Raw genomic sequence first — 23,343 nt, forward strand, 5'->3', positions numbered from 1 at the left:
TAACTTCCCACTAGGCAGGGTTGGTTTTATCCCAGTGTTGACTGCATTGTCTGGAATGTGTTATTCTATTTTCATCCCAGCTTTTCTTTGTATCCCGCATTTGAGTTCTGGCAGTTTGGGGTGTGATGTGCTTGGGTCTCAGGTTGGAAGGTGGCAACATCCATGCAATCCATGAACAGCAGCTGCTGCTGCTGATAGGAAGAAGGAAGGGAAGGACTCAGGCCAGGAGATGCCTCCCTGCCAGCTCTTGGCCAGCAGAAGGTGAGCCTGGCTTGGAAGGAAGTATAAAAAACAAATTAAAAGCAAAAATAATTTCTCGGTGCCAGCCTAGTGGCTCAGTTTTGGTGATGTGCATGGGCCCATATGGTGGATCTCCAGCTGAATTCTCTGATCTAGTCTTATGCACCTTGGGTCAGCAGGTAGCAGTCACAACCCTTGAGGGGAGGAGATGAGGGAGTCATAAGTCACCAAAAAGATTGGATCAGTACCCTAGCAATTCCTCAGAATATCACACTCGTGAAAGGTATGGGAGGTAATCACCTAATGAGAACAGTGTATTCCAGCTTGTACTGACAATCTTGATAAACTCCACTTCTTTGAAAAACTTAATGTGTTGTATCCCTATGGTTAATATTTTTCATTTGGAAGCTCAGGCATGGCAGATTTCCTCTTTGCAGGAGCAAAATGCTTCATTAAAGTTAAAACTTTCCTATGTAGAAATTCTAGAAAATCTCAGCAGGAGGAACAATTAGTATTTTGTCAGCTTCTCTAGGATGATAGGTGTTCTCTCCCTACCCATCCCTTGTTCCTTAGTTATGTCTAAGTGCCAGCTTCATTAGGCCTTGGGAATGCCAAAGAAAACCTAACCACCATGACTAGGGTTTGGCATCTGCCAGATAAGAGAAGAAGCAGTGGACAGAAGTCTCTAAATGGTTTGAGCCTTACCCACTTTCTCAAACTTTCAGAAGAGGAGGGAAGTATTCAAGTCCATACTGATGGTTCATTTGCATTAGAAGTGGACAAAACTGAGACTGATAAAATGTTTCATTTGACATAAAATGTCATATTTCCTAGCGTGTAGCCAGATGGACTCAGGACCAATGGGTATAGTGTACTCCTGATAGCAGATGGGAGACTGAGTCAGATTTCAAAGCTGACATCAGCCTACATATACCAGTGCAGGAAGCTTAGCTTTTCATTTTTTCTCTGTCTCCTAAAGCAGATAGGGACACTTCCACACACTAGAATAGTGTTAGCAATTTTAAAACTAAGATGAAAGAAAATTTACCTCAAGAAGAGTCTGTTAAATCGGGTTGAGCAGTTCCATCCGAGCTAGACCCCGATCCGGTGTGAGGGTCCGCACACATGGAGACCCTCCGGGGGTCGCCATCTTGCCTGCATGGTCTTCGGCGCCATTTTCCCCCCTTGACCGCCGTATTGTCTGAACAGTGGCGAGCTGTGCGCACAGCGACACGCAAAACGGTGCCGGGCGCATAGTGGCCCGCACAAATAGCGCCGTGCGCACAGCAGTGCACACATATCGGCCAGGCGCGCAAAGTTGTTGTCTGCGCGCACATCTTCTGCATCCCGAATGCACATCGTCGGCGTACTTGGAGCCCACAACTAAGCCTCCCGACGCGCATACCATCGCGCACAGAAGAGTTTTGAGTCACTTTACGCGCACAAATCATGGCACTGCCAGCCAAGGGACAAGCCTTCTGCCCAGCCTGCCACCTGAGAGCTGCGCAACCTGAAGTGGCCTCCGCCCTGTGCCAGCAGTGCGAAGAGGCCCAGGGGAAAACCAAGCAAGGCCCCCCACAACCAGTAGAAGTATCCGGATTCACTAATGATAGTACCCTGAACCTCTGTATCTCCGACTCGGCGGCTACACAGGAAGGCACCTCGGGGGGCCTCCATCATAACCCCACCTGGACTCAATATGGACCCAGGGATATTTTCCTGGGTGGAATTCTTCAAAGGGCTGCAAACATTTTTCCAGGCACAATCGATACTGCCTGTGACACAGCCACCAGAAACACTGGTAACTGTGCTTTTGGTGGCACCTCTCGGACCTCTTGAGACGTGCCCCACCTAGGCAAGAGCCTCCCTACAGGGGATACAGACACCTCGGGGGACAAGATTGACTCCCTGGAGGAAGGGGAAATCCCTCCAGGGATGGAACCATACCGAACCATGCTGCGATTCTTCTCCAGTTACCAGCTCTCGTGTCTCTGATCCTGAAGACGCTGGCCATTCCAGGCACGGGTACCACAGCGGAGCCAAAGACGAATCCCGTTTTGGTGTCCCTTCGTCAGGCCTCATGCTATTTCCCAATGTTGCAGGCCGTACAACAACTGATTGACCTGGAATGGAATGCCCCAGAGGCCAGCTTCAAAGGAGGATGGGCCTTAGAAGCCCTATATGACCTGGAACCCACGGCCAAGGAACTCGTACGGTTCCCAAAAGTGGACGCCATGGTATGCGCAATCTCTAAGCACACAACAATCCCGGTCGGAGGAGCGGCACTCAAGGATGCCCAGGACAGACATCAGGAAGCCATCCTTAAACAGTCCTTTGATGTAGCAGCAATGACCCTGCAAATCGTGTCCTGCTGCGCCTTAGTAACAAGTGCCTGCTTGCTTCTCTCCAGAGACGCAACCATGTCCAGTGAAACATTAGAACTGGCGATATCCTTCCTCACGGAGGCGACCTCAGACCTAGTGCGCACCTCAGCCAGGGGCGTCTCCTTCATTGTGGCAGTCAGAAGACAACTATGGCTCTGAAATTGGTTGCCTGACGCGACCTCCATAGCGAACCTCACAAGAATGCCTTTTAAAGGATCCCGCTTGATCGGAAGCAAATTGGAGAAGTTAGCCAACAAATGGGACGAATCTCCAGTACCTCGTCTACAGAGGACAGGAACAAAAGAAACCAGTGCCCATCCCCCAGAAGAACCAAGGGCAGAGGAGCCCAGCGCTTTAGACCTTACAAGAACACATACTACCAAGCACCTCGCCCCTCAGGCAGGTCCCAGTCCTTTCGGAACAGACACAACAAGAGGGGGAGCAGGCTCAGGTACGGCTCCGGCCACACTCCACAATGAGAATCAGTAGACCCATCCACAGGAAGAAGTCATAGGGGGCAAACTTACCTCTTCTACCAAAGATGGGTCGAGATAGCATTGGACAAGTGGGTCCTAACCATCATTCGAGAGGGATACTAGCTGGACTTCCATAGCATCCCCTCAGACAAATTTGTGAGATCACCGTGCCACTCCCTCTCCAAGAGGACGGCAGTGCAAACCACAGTGACAAAACTACTCAGCCTAAAGGCAATAACCCCAGTGCCCACGCCCCAACAAAATACTGGTCACTCTTCCGTCTATTTTATTGTTCCCAAGAAGGAAGGAACGTTCCGGCCCATCCTGGACCTCAAGACCGTCAATCGTTACCTGAGGGTACCACACTTCCGCATGGAAACCCTACGTTCAGTCATAAGGGCAGTACAGCCGGGAGAATTCCTGACTTCACTGGCTCTATCCGAAGCCTATCTCCACATCCTGGTCCATCACGACCATCAGCGCTTCCTACGGTTTGCGGTACTGGATCATCATTACCAGTTCCGGGCACTACCCTTCAGACTAGCTACTGCCCCTCACACCTTCACCAAAATCATGGTGGTAGCGGTGGCAACACTGAGGAAAGAAGGAATCCTCGTTCACCCTTACCTGGACGATTGGCTGATCAGGGCAAAATCTCCAGAGGAAAGTCAGGCGACCACCAGAGTCAAGAATCTGCTGCAGAATCTCAGGTGGGTCATCAACACAGCCAAGAGCTGCCTGCAGCCCTCCCAGTCACTAGATTACCTGGGAGTCCAGTTCGACACCAAGCAAGACAAGGTTGTCCTTCCCTCTCCAAGAAGAAGGAAACTGATGGGTCAGCTACGAAAACTGTTGAACTATGCTCGCCCCAAGGTATGGGACTACCTCCAAGTCCTCTGTCTCATGACATCAACCCTGGAAGTCGTTCCATGGACAAGGGCCCACATGTGCCCACTACAATGTTCCCTACTGTCACGATGGAACCTGACGTCCCAGAACTACTCCACTCACCTCCACCTACCAGCAGAGGTTCGGACCCAGCTCCAATGGTGGCAACAGGAAGACATCTGAGCAAGGGAGTAAAACTATCCCCACCGAACTGGATCTTGCTCACCATGGATAGGAGCCTGTGAGGGTGGAGAGCCCACTGTCAGGAACTGACGGCCCAGGGACAATGGGACAAGGAAAAGGCAGGATGGAACATAAACCGGCTGGAAGCCCGAGCAGTCAGACTAGCCTGTCTACGATTCAGCCACAGACTCCAGGGCGCGTCTGTTAGTCATGTCTGACAACGCCACTACAGTTGCCTACAGCAACCACCAGGGAGGAACCAGAAGCCAATAGTTGTCCCTGGAGATAGGACCCCATCATGGCGTGGGTGGAAACAAACCTGCAAGGCATCTCAGCCTCACACATCGCAGGAAAAGACGTCTATGCGGACTACCTCAGCAGAGAGAGTCTAGACCCAGGGGAATGGACGTTGTTGACCACAGCCTTCCAGTTGATAGTAAACTGCTGGGGAACCCCAGCCACGGATCTACTGGCAACCTGGTCCAACGCCCAAGTTCCCATGTTCTTCAGCCGCAGACGAAAACTGCAATCCTGGGGAATTGATGCCCTCGTCCAGATCTGGCCACAGGAAGACCTGCTGTATGCTTTTCCCCCATGGCCACTACTGGGCAGGATCATCCACATGATAGAACACCACAGGGGACTAGTACTTCTAGTAGCCCCGGACTGGCCAAGAAGGCCATGGTACGCAGACATGCGAAGACTTCTTGCGGGGAACCCTCTGTGCCTACCTCCACACAGGGACCTTCTCCGGCAAGGACTGATCCTCCATGAGGACCCGACTCAATTCTCTCTTACGGTCTGGCCCTTGAGAGGACTCGCCTGAAGAAAAGTGATACTCTAAGACAGTGATTGACACCTTGCTCCGAGCACGTAAGTTCTCCATATCTCTAGCTTACATACGAATATGGAGAGTATTCGAAGCCTGGTGTGAAGACCGCGAGATCCTTCCGCGGACAGTCAAAATTCCCATGATCCTGGAATTTCTGCAGGGACGGCTTGAAGAAGGGGTTGTCCCTCAACTCCCTCAAGGTTCATGTGGCTGCGCTGGCCTGCTTCAGAGCCAAAGTGGACGGCATCAGCCTGTCAATCCATTCAGATGTTTCCCGCTTCCTGAGAGGGGTCAAACAAACCCGACCACCATTAAAGTGGTCGGTGCCCCTATGGAATCTCAATCTAGTACTAGACTTCCTAGCGGGAACTTCCCTCAGACCAACAAGCGGCCTGTCACTATGCCTCCTGACCTTGAAGACTGCATTCCTAGTGGCAATATGCTCAGCCCATCGTATCTCCGAGCTTCAAGCGCTATCCTGTCTGGAACCGTTCCTCAGGTTCACACCGGGAGCCATACAGCTACGCATTGTCCCCTCCTTCCTACTGAAGGTGGTTTCTCAATTTCATCTAAACCAAACCATCTCGCGAACATAAGAACTCGGAAGACTCATGCCGTTTTTGCCATCTAAACATCGGCAGATGCTTAGTCCACTACCTGGAAAGATCAGAATCTGTGCGAAAGACGGGACCACCTGTTTGTCCTTCACAGCGGGAAGAAACAGGGGGAAGCAGCCTCGCGGGCAACCATAGCCCACTGGATCAAACAAGTAATCAAGGCGGCCTACGAAGAGGCAGGGAAGCCCCCACCTCTGCAAGTCAAGGCCCATTCAACAAGGCCCCAGGCAGTGTCCTGGGCGGAAACCATGATGCTATCGCCTGCCGAGATCTGTCGGGCGGCAACATGGTCCTCCCTACACACTTTCTCCAGGTTCTACCGCCTGGATGTCCAGGCCCGGGAGGACACAACCTTTGCGAGGGCAGTACTAAGTGGGCCAAGGGCAGCCTCCCGCCCTGTTCTGGAGTAGCTTTTGTACATCCCATTGGTCCTGAAAAAACCACGAGAACAAGACAAGCACGGGTAAGCCAGGTATTACCCCTAGCTCAAGACACCCATAGTTGCCGGGTGCCGGCGTTATCCGGTTGAGTGTACTTGCGGTCTCCAGTTGGAAATCAGTTGAACTAGTCCTAGTTAATCAAGTTAACCAAGTTAATCAAGTTATTAAAGCACATATTCACAATTGCTTTTTGAGGAGAATACTGAAGAGCCAAGCTTCCTGCTCAGGTATATGTAGGCTGACATCCGCTTTGAAATCTGACTCAGTCTCCCATCTGCTATTTGGAGTACACTATACCCATTGATCCCGAGTCCATCTGTCTACACTAAGGAAAACGAAATTATCAGGTAGGTAAGTTCTCCATTTCTGGGTTTGAAAGTATGGGTTTTCCTCAATTTTTTGCAGGGCAATGTAGTTAAGGTTAAGGTATATTAGACTGCGCAGGGAGGTGTTCTATCTTGGTTTGGATTTCTTTTAAGTTTACCAGCAAATGTTTAGTTAAATTTTGGCATGTGTTTTTCTGACCCAGACCATTTAAAAGCCCAAACTAGATGGGGGTTCTATGCCCTTTGTTGTGTTCTGATCCCCTGCCTCCTAGTTAGTGGGGATGTTTGGATTTATAAGATAAACTGTGCTCTTGATCCAACTGAGAATGGTTTGTATACTGAGATTTGGTACATTTGGGCTCAAGTTGATATTTAGCTTTGTATAATATTCTTTCAATTATTTGTTTCCCTTATTAGTATATTTTTTTAGTAAGATGGGAGAGTTAGAATGTATAGCAGTGAATGATGAGATATACATAACTGGAATCTTGGAGACATGCTGGAAGGTGGATAACCAATAGGTCAGTGCTTTATCAAGGTACAATTTATATTGCAATGATAGGGAGAGGGTGTGGCACTTTATGTCCAGGAGGGCAAAGATTCCAACAGGATAAAGTTTATACAAGAGACTAAGGAGTAGATTTTCAAAATGGACGCGCAGTTTAATAATATGTGCGCGTGCAAGGGGGGGGTGTATAAATTTGCAAATAAGCGCGGTGACGCATTGGGGCCTCCCCAAGTTCCCTCCCAATTCGCTCCCTTCCCCTTCCCCTCCCCCTCCCCCTATCCCAACTACCCCTACTTTTTAACTAACCTTTTGCTCCTGCAAAGGAGCAGGAGCAAGCTGTGCCGGCATGCGATCCCCCGGCACAGCGGCAAATGGCCGCTGTACTGGGCGCTTCTAGCCCCGCCCAGATAACTTCCCCTTTCAGAAAGGCCCGCGCTTATGCGCGTACCGGCCTTTATACGGGTGGCCGGGCCTTTTTGAAAATAGGCTTGGCGCGCTCTAGGCCCGGCCACACGCATAAAGGCTGGATTTTACACGCGTGGTCTTCTGAAAATCTGCCCTTAATGCTCAGTGGAATCTATATGGGTAGAAATCCCATGTGTGTTGGGTAAGAGTATAGTGATAGGACTATACTACCATCCACCTGACCAAAATGATCAGATACATGATGAAATGCTAAGAGAAATCAGGGAAGCTAACCAATTTGGAGGTGCAGTAATAGTGGGAGACTTCAATTACCCCAATATTGACCGGGTAAATGTAAAATCAGGACATGGTAGAGATGTAAAGTTCCTGGATGGAATAAATGACTGTTTCATGTAGCAATTGGTTCAGGAGCAACAAGATAGAGAGGTATTTTAGATCTAATTCTTAGTGCAATGCAGGATTTAGTGAGAGAGGTAACTGTGGTTGAGCCACTGGCTATAGTGATCATAACAAGATCAAATTTGAACTAAGACTGGAAGAGGGACAATATGTAAATCTACAGCTCTAACAAATTTTCAAAAGGGAGACTGATAAAATGAGGAAAATAGCTGCCAGAGGATGTGGTTGGTGCAGTTAGTGTAGCTGGGTTTAAAAAAGGTTTGGATAAGTTCTTGGAGGAGAAATCCATTAACTGCTATTAATCAAGTTGACTTAGGGAATAGCCACGGCTATTACTGGCATCAGTAGCATGGGATCTATTTAGTTTTTGGGTACTTGCCAGGTACTTGTAGCCTGGATTGGCCACTGTTTGAAACAGGATGCTGGGCTTGATGGACCCTTGGTCTGACCCAGTATGGCAATTTCTTATGTTTTTTATAAGAGATGTATATTTTGAAAGCCACAAAAAAAAAAGAATCCTACTTTTTCAGTTTGTCACTATTCATAGGAGTTTGATGGCTCGAGAGTTGAAGTGGTAAGCACTAAGGTTCCTGAATGTCAAAGCTTCCCATTATTGCATGGCCCTGAGGGCCATGTCTGAAGTGGCCTCATGTGGAGGACTACCCACTCTTCCAATCTGAGACAAGTCCTAAGAAAATGCCATACTGGGTCAGACCAAGGGTCCATCAAGCCCAGCATCCTGTTTCCAACAGTGGCCAATCCAGGCCATAAGAACCTGGCAAGTACCCAAAAACTAAGTCTATTCCATGTAACCATTGCTAATGGCAGTGGCTATTCTCTAAGTCAGAGCTTTCCAAAGTGTGTGTCGCGACACTTTGGTGTGTCGCCTGAGGTGTGCCGGTGTGTCGCGCAAGCCCGGTGCACGTGACACACCGGCAAGTGGGAACCAATGCAGCCGCCGGTGGACCTCATCCCACTGGCGGCTGAGCAGTAAAGAATCGCTGTGCTGTGTGCCGCGGACACACAGCAGGAAGATCGGCATGGCCGTGGTGGAGCTCACCTCCCCACGGCCCGAAGAAGAAAAAGGTCACGTCGAAACGTGCAGGTGCTCCTCCTCCTTCCTGCCCATGCAGCCCCGGAAGAAAAATGTTGCCGGAGCCACACGGGCAGAAAGGGGGAGGAGCGTCAGCCGCGTGCAGAAGAGGAGCAGCAGCGTTGTTGCAGCAGGGAGAGAAGAGGAGGAGGCCCGGTAGCAGGGTCCCCACCGCGGATCGGCCCAAGAAGATCAGGGCCGCTGCAGAGCCCATCCTGCAGCGACCCGTGAAGAGGAGGCCCAGAGGTAAGAGAGAGGCTGAGGGCCCGTAGAGTGTGTCTGTGAGCTGAGTTGAGCGATTGTGTGCGTCTGTGAGCTGAGTTGAGCGATTGTGTGCGTCTGTGAGCTGAGTTGAGCGATTGTGTGCGTCTGTGAGCTGAGTTGAGAGATTGTGTGTGGGAGTGAGAACCTGAATGTTTGCAGAGAGAGCCTGTGTGTGTGTGTGTGTGTGGGTGTGTGTGTGAGAGAGACAGCATGTGACAGTGAGAGCCTGTGTGTATGAATGATTGTATGAGAGAGAGCATGTGACAGTGAGAGTATGTGCTTGAGCAAGACAGCATGTGGGTGTGAGAGAGAGCCTGGGTGTGTGAGTCAGACAGCATGTGTAAGAGAGAGACTGTATGAATGATTGTATGAGAGAGCCTGTGAGTGTGTGAGAGAGAGAAAGCATGTGAGAATGAGAACCTGACTGAATGTTTGAGGGAAGAAGATAGATGGAGAGAAAAGAAATAGAAAAAAAGACAATATGAAAGGAATTGGCAAAAAAATAAGAAAGGGGAGGTGGAAAAAAAAGCCTGTGACCAACCGATTAGAAAACTAAGATCAGACAGCAAAGGTAAAAAAAAAGAAATAAATTACTTTTTACTGATTGGCACATGTAATCTTTGGTAATGTGCAAGAGTAGCAGTTTCTCTATGCTGATTTCACAATGTACGAGATCAACATGGAGGAAGTGGAAACCCACGGGGCCTGCACAGAGGAGGCAGCAGAATGGGCTTCAGTGCCAATAGCAGCAATCAGCGCCTCCCCAATAGCCATGCGGCAGCAGTGACAGTGGCAGCAGAGGAATCAGAGAGGCTCCGAGGTTGCTGGCAAAAGAAAGAGAGGGGGTTTGCCTTTAGTGTGTGCCTGCCTGAGGGTGTGTCTGTGTATGAGAATGTATGGGTGTCTTCCTGGGGTTTGTATGTGTGAGAATAGGTGCCGGCCTGTGTGTGGTGTATGTGTGTGTGTGAGAATGAATTGGTGCCTGCCTGGGGGTCTGTGTGTGTGAGAATGAATGTGTGCATGCCTGAGGGAGTGGTGTGAAATTGAATGGAAGCCTGCCTGGGGGTCAGTTTCAGTGTGTGAGAATGACTGGGAGCTTGCCTGGGTGTGTGTGTTTGTGTGTATGTGAGGGAGCCAGACAGAGTATGTATGAGAAAATCCAGGGGAGTAAGAGTTTGTGTGGGGGTGTGTGTGTGGAGGGAGAGAGAGTGTCTTAGAGCTTGAGAGTGTGTCAGTGTCTGTGAGAGCGAGAGGTTATCGTGGATATAAGAGCATGAATGTGTATGTATGTGACAGTATATGTGTGAGAGAGAATGGAAATGTGAGTATGTGTGAGAGAGAGAGAGGATAACCTCCTAATCCTTGACAATATCAGGGTGACTGGAAATCAAGAGCTCCCACGTATGGACAGCAGGGGCTTTTTAAAATCCTTATTAGTTTTAATTATTGGGTGTTATTTGATATATGTGCTGTTTTGAAATATTTTATTGGTGTTTAGGAAATTGTAAAAAATGTATATGATTTTAATGAATAGAAATTCTATTTATCAGTAGTTTTAAAATATTCTTTTATTAGTATGGTTTACTATTATAACTGATGCTTTATGTTTCTTGATTTTATTTGTTTTATGAGGAATGGTGGTTCTGTTTTTCCATTATTAATACACAGAGTCTGGCTTCTTGGGGTTTCCATTTCAGGTTTTGTCTAATTTGTGCTCCTTTATTTTGTATTCTGAATTTGGTGAGGGTCTGTCTCTGCAATGTGTGTGTGACCATGATGAGAAATTCACTAGCATAGGGATCTATGGCAAACGGGTTTGTTTTGTTTCCTCAGTAGGTGGTGTATTGGTATTCTAGGACCCAGTATAATATTTACCCTTGCTTTTTCACAGGTAGGGTTATTGTTGTTTGAGTCCTTGGTGTTATTACTGTTATGTTATGATGGGATTGCAGTATAGATTTTGAGTGTCTTTTTTTTTTTGCGAGGTTTTATTTTCATTCACAATGTGCCTGGCAGTGGAAGGTGTTTGTGCTGCTGTTACTGTGAGGTGACACCAGAATTTGAAAACATCTTTAGTATGATGAGCTGTAAGGGAAACATTCAAGCTCCATTGTTTGGGGGAATTTCAGTAGATGCACAGAGTTACAGAACTGGAGGTGCAGGATTTATATTGACATTCTGTCCCTTCCTATAAATTCCAGTCTTCACTCTCATAGCCATATAGAATTAGTTGAATGAGGCTATCAAATAATTTTATAGTGTGAAACTGGCCAGCTTTTTAAAATTACGCAGAAGACCCTTTGGACTTTCTTATTAACACTAAATATTCAAAAGCTGTGTTCATCCCATCAAGCTCATATATCTCATTAAAGAGGTAAATTGAATAACACAATAACTTTGTTTTATTATTGTTACTCATAAATTATAACAATAACATTAATCTTGGAATATTATATATTTTTAATATAAATGAAAGATTTTCACAAGATAGGTTGTGTCGTGAAACATTTTATTATGTATATATTTAAGGAAACATACATAAATTGTCGAAATACATTTTGTTCGTTTAACCTTTAACCTCTGGTTTGCTAGTAGACTGAATTACTGTGTCCCGAAATTATGTTTGTCTAAAAAGTGTGTCACCAACATGAAAAGTTTGGAAAGCTCTGCTCTAAGTGAACTTAATAGCAGGTAATGGACTTCTCCTCCAAGAACTTATCCAATCCTTTTTTTAAACACAGCTATACTAACTGCACTAACCACATTCTCTGGCAACAAATTCCAGAGTTTAATTGTGCGTTGAGTAAAAAAGAACTTTCTCCGATTAGTTTTAAATGTGCCCCATGCTAACTTCATGGAGTGCCCCCTAGTCTTTCTACTATCCGAAAGAGTAAATAACCGATTCACATCTACCCGTTCTAGACCTCTCATGATTTTAAACACCTCTATCATATCCCCCCTCAGTCGTCTCTTCTCCAAGCTGAAAAGTCCTAACCTCTTTAGTCTTTCCTCATAGGGGAGTTGTTCTATTCCCCTTATCATTTTGGTAGCCCTTCTCTGTACCTTCTTCATCGCAATTATATCTTTTTTGAGATGCGGCAACCAGAATTGTACACAGTATTCAAGGTGGGGTCTCACCATGGAGCGATACAGAGGCATTATGACATTTTCCGTTTTATTCACCATTCCTTTTCTAATAATTCCCAACATTCTGTTTGCTTTTTTGACTGCCACAGCACACTGCACCGACGATTTCAGTGTGTTATCCACTTTGACACCTAGATCTCTTTCTTGGGTTGTAGCACCTAATATGGAACCCAACATTGTGTAATTGTAGCATGGGTTATTTTTCCCTATATGCATCACCTTGCACTAATTTCCCAAGGATTATCTTTCAAACTTTGAGCAGTTTTGCACACAGCATAGACCTTCCAGTCTCCTAAAAGCTCTACCTTAACTTTGTTGCTTCCGACATTTTAAAAAAAATTATTTTGTTTATTCAACATAACAGATAATATGAACCATAAAACCGACTGTAAAAGATTCAATAGTACACTTTAACGGAATAGACTAGAATATCTCAAAACCATGATGCCGTAATAAAGTGATATACAACTAAATAATATTGACATGTTATTTGTTGTCTGTTACATATTTTTTTTTAATATTTTTATTACTATCCCTCCCTCTTGCCTTCTTCCAGCAATCATATAATCCCAGCCACCCTAAAGCCCCCTTCCCCCCACCAGAGGTCTTAAACTTAACTCATCTCCCTGGAGATTAAAAGCCACAGTGGAGCGCTTCTGTCGCCAAACTACATATGGGTGCCATGATTGCTCAAATTTGGGAAGTTGTTTCCGTTTGGCAGTGAGCCAATTTAAATGATAAATCCGGGCAAGCCTTTGAATAACTCTTTGAATGTGCGGGGCCATTGATTTCTTCCAAAAGCACGCTACTTCCCCTCTTGCTGCCAATATTATTTGGAGAGATAGCGAGATCACCTCCAAGGTCTGGTCCTCGGCCGGTAAATTCAGTAGAAAAAAACCAAGGGTCTTTAGGTATGTTCACCCCAACAATCTCCCCTATCATCTCTACCATACCATCCCAAAAAAACGATATGGCAGGACAATCCCACCACATATGCAAGAAGGTGCCCACCGTATTTTCGCCAACAATCCTCTGTCAACATGTGGAACATCATATGCAGCCTAACAGGGGTGTCATACCATCTATATGGTATTTTATAACTATTTTCCACAATGTCTGCTGAAATTGAACACTTCTTGACCGAAATAAAGCATAGGCCCCAGTGTCTGTCCCCCAACTCATGCCCCAGTTCGCTCTCCCATCTCTGAATATGTGGAGGAGGAGGGTTTAGATCTTTGTTCAAAATGCGATAAATTCTAGAAATCCCTTTCATAATTCGATGGGCTTTATCACAAAACCCTTCAAATAGGGACTTGCCTTGCTTCAAACTCCCCCTCACTGTTGGCTTGGACATGAAATGAGCCACTTGAAGATAGAAGTAATAATCAGACTTTTCTAATTGAAAAACTGTCTGAAGCTCCAGAAAACTTCTTAAAGATGTCCCACACCACAAATGCTCTAATCTGTTACATCTCCTGGCTTCCCACTGTCTCGCCATCCTGGCAGAAGAGCCCAGGCTGAATTCTCTGTTCATAAAAACTGGGGATCTATAAAAATATGGTCTGTCTCCCACCAACTTGGATTTCCACTTATCCCAAATTTTCAGAGTGAGAGCAATCGGTGGAGGGGTGGGTATAGGAGAAGACACCTAACTTTGTTAGGGAGCCACACCAAAGTATCCGGGGGAATATCTATTAGTAATGGCCAATCCACCTCTTTCCCTCACTCCTACCGTGATAGTCAATGATAAATTTTAACTGTGCCACCCCATAATACCAAGACAGACATGGCACTCCCAAACCCCCTCTATCCTTGGGCAAATACAGTACCCGACGCCCTATTCTGGGAGGATGTTTCCTCTATATAAAATGAAAAAATGTATACTGCCACTGAGAGAGCTATATATCCGGGACTTCAATCGGTAATGATTGAAATAGGTAAAGTAACTTGGGCAGCACACTCATCTTTGCTGTCCCCATGTAATGCTGGTCATATACTCACAAGACCACACACCAACACAAACACCTCATCCCCCCCCCCCCCAACAAACTCCAAAAACCGCTATGAGGAATAATGTCACAAAAATCTCCTAGCAGCCTGCTGGGCACCTTATGTGCCGTATTACACTGCAACTTAAAGAAACCTCCCCATGCAAAGAGGAAAAAAGAAAAGGAAAATAGAAAAGCCTGCATTTAAAACATCATCATGCAATGCTTTTTCAACTTCTGTAAACAGTTTTGAGACCCGTCAGGGGTTCATTAGCACCCTGTTTTGGACTCCCATTTAGCAAGCGAGCAAAAATTGCAATTCCGTTGGCCCGGTGAAGTTCAGGTAGCATCTTCTCGTGGAGAGAGAGACCCTCCTGAATGCCTGAGCAGTCTCTTCCCTCCATTCTGAACCCGCTGCCATCTGGTGTTGGGGTCCTTCCTGGATACAGTTGATAAAGGACGCATTCGAAGACTTGGTCTGGCATGCAGTCCTGCTGCTTGCAGAATCTTCAGTGATTCCTCCACTGTTAAAACCCTTGGAGACTCCATTTATTGTGAATTGCAGTCCGAATGGAAATAGCCACTTGTAGTGATGTCCCCCTGTTCGGAGCACCCTTACTACCTCTCTGAATTCTCCTTTTTTTTTTTTTTTATAGTCCATTTTGTGACCGTGCCACTGAATGTCTCCCATTTGCCTGACTTGACATCACTTTTTCCTTTTTAGCAAACTCATGGAAGCAAAATATTATGTCCCACGGGAGGCTATTTTGAGATCTAGCCAAGGCTCGGTGTGCTCTTGCCAGCTTAATATTTCCTGTCTCTTCCTCTCCTGCTGTAGTATGTAAAATAGAGCTGCATATTTCTACGTTTGCTTTCTGGCAGTCAAGATAAGCCTGCTCTTCCGGGATGCCTCTGAATCACAGGTTGCTTCTCCTAGAGCAATTATCCAGGTCCTCAACCCAGTCCTTAAGTTTATTATTTTCTTCATGGAGGACCTGTATATCTTGCTGCATCCCCTCCGTTGCTGTATCCTGCTTTTCTTGCTTCTGTTCCACTGCTGTCATGTGGTTCCCCAGTTCTGTGCACTCACTCCTCAGCTCTGATACTATCGTTTGAAGCTCTTGTTTCAGTAGGCCCATATCAGCTCTTAACTTGCCAAACCATTGCTGGAAGTCCTCCCTGGAGGGAGGCGAATCAAGTCTCTGCGAACGGCCTCCACCTTCCTCCTTTCCCGGCACTCTCCCTGCCACGCCGGCACCATTTTCTTGTTGGCTGCCTGTGCCGGACTTGCCGAGGGTTTTTTTGTTGCAGTTTGCTCAAACGATTACTGCTTCAAATCTTGCACATTTTTGCGCACAGACATTGTGGGAGTGTTAGCAGGCAAAGTAGACCTTTATATCAGGTCACAGTACTATGATCGCTAATCGGGTGGGATTCTGGAAATCGGGACACGGAGCTTCCAGCTCAAGCTGCCATTTGCTAGCGTGATGTCGCTTCCTTCTCTGCTTCCAACATTTTGATTAGAACTGGACCAGATAGCCACAGAGGTAAAAGATCATCACCTCAAGTTAATGAGATATGTGTCTGGTAGCTTGTCAGCAAAGGCAATGTCAGGTGACTCTGCTAGCTTCTCTATGGATGCCTGGAATGTTTGGGGTGCTTCTTGTTTGGAGCCGCATGCCTGGTAAAGGTTCTATCCACTTAAAGGTCTAGATCATTCAACAGTACATATATCCATGTCCATCCAAACTTTACTCCTCTGCAAGTTTAGTATTAAACCAGTTATGCTTAAGACAAGCTGTTGCCTGAATTCATCTCATCATATTAAGGCATTAGCATTAGAGAAGTCCATGGGCTTAGAGCCAGAAAGTTCTATTGAGAGCTGGTCTGAAGAGGGCTACTATCAAGATGTCATGGTCAGACAGACTGGGATCAGGGAATATCTTTACAGGAGCGTCACAGGACTAGAGACTGTCTTCTGCCTAGACCAGCGTCTTCCCCCTTGGTTTGAGCCCTCAGATTCTGGTGGCCGGCAGGACTTAGATAAAACAGGAGACACAATGGATCTTGGAAGCAGGCAGGGCTGGAGATATGGGCTGGAACGAAGGGCAAGGCTTGGACTGGAGACAAGTCCTGGAACAGGAGACACAGTGGGTCTTAGAATCAGGCAGGGCTGGAGATACGGGCTGGAATTAAGGGCAAGGTCGGTACTAAAGGCAGTGCAAACAAGGTTTGACTGGGCCACACAGGACAAGGATTGGAAAGGATATGGATTGGACATGACTAGGATTGGACCGGCCTGGGTAAGACAAGACTAGGATTGGACCAGACTGGGTAGGACAGGACGAGGACTGGACAAGGACAGACCTAGAACAAGCAAGCAAACAAACAAGAAGGCCAAAACCAGCCACAAGGCTGGGCTAGATAAACCTAGAAGGCCCCAGGGTTGCAAGGCAGGCCCGGAAGGCCACAAGACAAGGCAGAAAAGTCTGAAAGGCCCCAAGAAGAGGTTAGATGAGAAAGCAAGGATGGCCAGGGTGACTCGATAAAGAGGTAAGGTGTGCAGAGGAAGTCTGGGCTAAAATGGTCTGAAACGCCCATCATGTGATCAGAGATGAGGCGGCTGGAGCAGCTGTGGGCGAGGCTCACTGATTACCTCTGTTGGCGGGGGGACTGCGTAGCAGGCAGAATCGTGACACAAAACTTTGTCATTTTTCTTGCTATCACCTGTAGAAAATCATTCCCTACTGGAGAACATTTCTTTCCAAATCGTTGTATAAAAGATGGCTAAGAGAGTGCTTTTTTCATTGGCTGGTCTTTCAAAAGTCCAGGGTATTTCTGCCTGGCCCCCTAAAGTTCCTAACATAACAAAGGAGTTTGAGGCCGTGTCCATCCATCCACCCTCTTACAGCACACTATTTGTGTATTTAAACTTCTTATATTACACTGCTTCCAGTAACATCCTCTAGTGCAGATTACAAATATTAAAACGAAGGTGGCATTTATTTACATTTCTGTACTTCAAACATACAAAATTAGAAAAATAGACACAACTTAAAAACTAATCAAATCAATTGTGAATTTAAAACGTGCACTATCTGATTTTTCTGTGCATTATGTACAATGCTCACTGCTGTTTATCTGAGTTAGAAATGTCACCATTAAAGTGCTTTATCTAGGTGGATTAATTTATCAAAGGCTTGTTTAAAAGCCAGTTTTTTTGTTTTTAAACTTTTATGTCATCCAACACGTGGCGTAATGTTCCACAATAGTGGACTGGCCACTGGAAAATCTTGAGCTCTGTGCTCCCTTTGAACAAGATAAGTATACACATGTAATCACAATCAACAGCTCCAGGATTTGACTACATCCAGCTCCTATATTTATTTTATTTTTCACTATTGAGAAAACCTTGAGGTGAATCACAAAAACAAACTAACTCAAGAAACAGCAACGCATAGGGACTGAATCCTCTCAAGAGGTTCAGAAAGACCAAGACCCCTATATTGGTCCCACCAAGCTGCAAGTCAAACGTTTTTGAGTTTACTGGGAAATGATCTTTTCAGAATCCTATGCTCTCCGACTGGAAGATAGGCTACAAGTACTTGAACATTGAGTGAGTGGCGGGAAGGACCAACCTTTGCTTACTTTCCTCCTCCATGAAATGCAAGAGGACCTTTTTTTTTTTTTTTTTTTTTTTATGGCTAAAGGAGGAGTGTGAGATGGATCTATGATATAGTTAAAAGGACTATTGGTGTCTAACAGCATAGTTGCAAGCTTCAAATCAATCCCAAGTTCCTGTCTTGAGTAATTTGGATTTCCATCTTCATTAGCTTCCTCCCAATTTTCTGGGCTCACCCACATGCACATAAGGGAGAGAAAGCAGTTCATGCATTGATTTCAAGAGAACTGTCTCTTATCTGGAGTGGACTAAAACCCATAGAAAGTCCACCCAACGTTTTGTTTCTTTTGTTCCTAATAGGTCGGGCCTATCAATGACAAAGAATACTATTTCTGGTTAGGTAGCAGATTGCATCTCCCATTGTTATGCCCTGGCCGGTTTGACCTTGGGGCATGTCGAGGCACATGTCAGGGCCATGGTGATGTCAGTTGCCAGTTTGTCTACCACCTTGGAAGGAGATATGCCAGGCTGCTGTGAGGAACTCTGTCCACAATCTCATTAGTTACTATTGTCTTGATCTGACCTGCTATCAGGATTTTAGGTTTGTATTGTACATCTTAACAAGGATTGTTGGCAGAAAAGAGTCCAGGACTGTTTCCAGGTTTTCCCTGTATTCATGTTCCATTTTTTTTTAAATTTTTAATTTATGCATTTCCAAAATAAGTTAATCTTGAACAGAAATATTAAGAACAGGAATAGTTAAATTAACCAAAAAATATCAAAGCAAACATTCTTTCCTTTTCTCAATACAAGTCCTCTAAGTAGGAGTGGATCTTTACCCAAAGCAAAATATTATTATTTTTAAACAGGAAATATCAGTAGACATACAGCAGCAATCTGTATCATTAGGGAACTTTTGCATTAGGACTGGAGGTCACTGTCAACACAGGGGTTTCCCTATTAAAAACTGCGTTAACTGTGGGGGATCAAAAAAAAAATATAGTAGTATTCTGGTATTTTATCATGCACTTGCATGGGAACTTTAAGAAGAAAGCACCTCTTATTTGCAAAACCTGTGGGTGTAACAGGAGAAATGATTTCCTCCTTTTTTGAATCTCCCTTGAGATATCGGGGAAGACTAACTTTACACTGGAGAAAACTCAGTCCTACGTCAAAGACAGTCTCATTAACCATTCCTTATCTGGTTCAAGTGCTAATGTCTCTATCAATGTAGCTGGAACAGCCAACTCCGAATCGGACATCTCTAGAACAGTTGAAATATTCAAATTTGGGTCTCCAACAGGTACCAGCGGTGTTATCCCCTCTCCTTGTACTTCCATTCTTCTAGACTTTGGCAAGTAGAAAATCTTAGAAACTGGTGGAATCGCATTTTCTGCAATCTGGAGAATTCCTACTAAGTACCTCCTAAACATTTCCCTAGGAGGGATTAGGAGTACTTGAGGAAAATTTAATAAATCTCAAATTTCTGTTCTTAACAGCATTTTTCAGATTTTCAACTTTCAGGGCTAAATTGCCCCTTTCTTTAGTTATTGCTGACTGTACTTGTATTCCATTAACTTGGTCTCTTAAAGAAAGCACCTGTTGATCCGTTGCTGTTAGTGTACTGGAGAACTCCAAAATGTTTCCTTCCAACTTTTTACATTTAACAATGACTGGTGATAATTGTTGCAGAATTGAGCTTCTCATCTCTGATAGCCTCCCAGATTGTCTCGAGAGAAAACAGTTGGTCTCTGCACTGTAGACAACACAACAGGCATTCTCAGGGGAACTGACTCCATATCACAGTGATCATCACCTTCCAACAATGCTTCTCCTTCCATACCGGACTGTCCACGATGGGAAATTTGGACTCACCGCTGCTGCCACCGCCCCTTCGTTCCCCGCTGGGCTCAACTCGCCGGCACTTCGGTCTGGTGGATTTTCCCCTGACTCTAGGGCTCCTCTGGACACATTAGGATTATCCAGAGGGGTTCCCTTCATGGAGCTTAAGGATGACAGAGCCAGGGAGAGAGGGGAGCTCAAATTCCCCTCCCCCCTCTCCAGCGGCTGAGGCCCCGGCATTAAGCTGCTGTGCAATACGTGGGCATCCATAGATCCGGAGAAAGAGGTCGAAGGAGCCGCGGGGTAAGGCTCCGTCCTCTGTTTCCTCTTTCTTCCCATCTCAGGTCAAAAGTTAGCAAGAAATCAAAAATTTCTAATATGCCTGCAAGAGCTGACGATGTGCGAGTCTAGCGTTCGGCCATCTTGGATCCGCCCCTCATGTTCCATTTTTAATAGTAGTAATAAAAATTACAATTTAAAAGAGGCTTTTTAAAAATCAAAACTGCTTGAATGCTTCCTCCTGTTGGTGTGGTGTCTTGTCTCTGCTTCGCTAGATAGTCCAATCTATTTCATTCATCTCCTTTTCTTTAGTAGTATTTCCATAGCATTTCCATGTCTGTAATTGTCTGCCTGCTTTCTTATACACTCATGTTGATTGGGACTACATCTGTTCTCATCCAGTCTCTTTGACTTTTCCCTGACTTCAAAGCCAAGTTGAAAAGAGCTATGGGGGTGAAATCAGCATTTTTTTAAGCTCTTGGTATCCTGAAGTGTACTCCCATCAGTTCTCATGGCTTTTTCTACTATAACTTGTGTAAGAAGTTTAAGAACAACCTCCTCTGATGAATTTTAGATCATTTCAAAATCATTTATGCCATTTTAGGTATGTTGCCTTCTTCTGAGTAAAAGAACTTGTTTATTCTGTTTTCTCTCTGTGACTTAACTATTCAGCTTTTGGTTTTTCATTTCTTGCTAATACATATCAAGAGGGATTTATCTCCCCATTTGATTGGATAGTTTTCACCTCTGAAGCCTTGTTCTTCTAACTGCTTTCTGCTGTCCTTTCTTTTTTTGATTCTGCTTGTCATCCTGCATTTTATAGTTTTGTTTGTGGGTTTCTTTGCTCTTACCATTTTTGCTACCTCTGTAGAGAGAGAGAGAGAGAGAGAGTCCTCTTTCCCTGCTTCACACAGAGTTTTGTTGCCTTCTCTGTGCCTTTTTTGTTACCGCCTACTGTTCCTTTGTGTCCTTAACATTCTGGATTCCTTTCTTAGAACTATGACTCAGGCTCATGAAGTCTGTCCTCAAGTCTGATTGTAATAGTGAACCACATTTATTTTGTTTATATCTTGATTCCAAGAATCATCTCGAGGCAGCTAATTTCTTCAGTTTATTTACAAAATCTTAATATTCCACACTCTTTCCAAATAAGTTGTTTGAGGCAGATTACAACATCAAAATCATACAATATAAGTTAAAACAAAAAAAAATGTCCTTACATCAAAAACAAAACATGGCATATATTTGTCTTTTATATCATGCTTATAGAATGGTTAACATATACAAATATAAATATTAACCAGTTTGACAATGCTATTAAACCAAAAGGCAAAACCTATACATATGCAGAACCAAAAGCCAAGTATTGACAGCCTAACAGAAAGATTGATTTTGTTCCAGGAGAAAAGGTCTCAAACATTGAGTTGATAATTTGGGAGCAGCAAACAAAAACGTTAGTCTCTCCTGTGTTTCTCCAGTTTTCATTCCTTTAAAAGAGGAAGCTGGAGAAAATTTTCCTGAGCTGATTGTAATGATCTGCAAGGTACATAGTGAATTGGGATAGATAAGAGGGACTGTTCTGGTATAAAGATCTGAAAATCAGGACCTGAGATAAAACAGAGTCAGTGGAGATTGTATAAAGTGGAACAAATCTAATCAAATTGGGCGAGGCTGGAGATAATAGGAGTGTCATTGTTTGATATATCTGCAAGCGCTGAATTCCTGGAAGACCAAGATAAAGGGCATTACCATAGCCTAGCCTCAATATTATCATGATTTGTATTATTGCAACAATTGCATCCTAAGAGGAGAAAAGGGTGCAACTGACAAGGAAAGCATAAAAAATACACTATTTCTCACAACTGAAATCTGTTTATCAGAAGTCAAATAGGCAAAAATAATTCCAGAAACCTTAACATGATCGGCTGGGGTAGCACTTCATTGCTAAGCTTTATGTCTGAGCTATGATAAGAGAGCTAGGGTCTCCGGAACCAGACAACCTCTGTTTAAGAGGGGTTCTGTTTAAACTTATTTAATTTCATCCACTGAGTGACATCTTTAACTGATGAGGTGCAAAACCGAATCTTCACAATGGTCACCAAAAGCTATGAGCTGATTTCAAGAAGCCTGATTAACCTGGCCCAGAAGAAGGTTTGCATGCAAAAAAGAGAATGGGTGACAATATAGCACCCTGGGGAACAACACAAGAGGGCAAGCAGATTACATGAAAAAGTCCCAGGTGATACATTGCTGTCTCCCTGATGGGAAAGATGCAAACTATTTTAATGGTGGACCAGATAACCCTGTCTCCTGAAAATGGAGCAGGAGAATATTGTGGTTTACTATATCAAATGCAGTAGGAAGGTCAAGAAAAACCACAGCTGGTTCCATACCCTGGTTCAAATTACAATTAAGATAGATTGCAAGCTTAATAGGGTGAAAGCTATGCAGTTTATAAAATACTAACATAAATCTCTGTGGGCCCACTTACATGTGCAAGTGGTGTACCATGGACAGTTTTGAAAGTTGAGTCCATTATGTTGACTGATATTCAGGTATGTTTCAGATATTACAAAGTTAACTCTTGTAGGTCAGAAATTGTTTTGGCTACCTGTTAGAATGTAAGATATCCTACATTTACTTACCTTAGTCTATGTGCCTATTTGTAAACCGTTGCGATGGTATATAACTTAGCGACGGTATAGAAAAGTTTTTAAATAAATAAATAAATACCTGCAGATACTAACAAGCTTGGCTGATCTTATTTTATGCATTTTGTTGCTCTAAACCCTGTTTGTACCATTCTTTTTCTCACAGCTTTGGTCAGCGATGCAGCTCAGAATGACTCCCAAGATGTATCGTTCTTTCTGCCTCTGAGAAATGCAGATGCAGACAAACCAGAAAATGTGTACAAGTTTGATGACCGTATCCTCTCTGCATACAGGAACTTGCATTTCCATCAGTCCAGAGTTTCTTGCAACTTTGATTTGTGGAATAACACGAAATACTCCCTGTCCCCATTAGACTGGTTTTGCAGAATTTCTGTGTGGGCTTAGGAACCCTCTCTATCTCTCTATCTATTTATCTATGTATGTATGTATGTATGTGTTTTATATACCATTGTTCCAAAAGAAGATCACAATGGTTTTCAAAATTAATCTCTAGAAGAGGGTTGTCCTTCATTGACTTTTTTGTGTGTGAGCAGGCCCTGTGGTCTTGGACAGCTGCAAGTACAGGGCAGATGCCTGCTGGCCGTTTCCTTTCCCACCATGGTTTTATGTCCATATAGACGTGGGAAGTCCCTCTGACTCTAAATAGGGGGTCCCCATTTTCACCTTATGTGGAGTACAATTCTTGTTTCTTAGCGTGTAGCCAGATAGACTCAGGAC

The 23,343-nt window shown here is 44.7% G+C and overlaps 1 protein-coding gene across 1 annotated transcript in view; it reads left to right on the forward strand.

Annotated features, from left to right (window-relative positions):
* POLR1E (RNA polymerase I subunit E) overlaps positions 1 to 23,343 on the forward strand; it is a 107,301-nt gene that overhangs the window by 28,393 nt on the left and 55,565 nt on the right. The window contains 1 exon segment of the mRNA XM_029603068.1: positions 22,772 to 22,879. Within this exon segment, the coding sequence (XP_029458928.1) occupies positions 22,772 to 22,879 (108 nt within the window).

Source organism: Rhinatrema bivittatum, chromosome 1 (assembly GCF_901001135.1).
Source record: "Rhinatrema bivittatum chromosome 1, aRhiBiv1.1, whole genome shotgun sequence".
In the NCBI taxonomy this organism is placed as follows: domain Eukaryota; kingdom Metazoa; phylum Chordata; class Amphibia; order Gymnophiona; family Rhinatrematidae; genus Rhinatrema; species Rhinatrema bivittatum.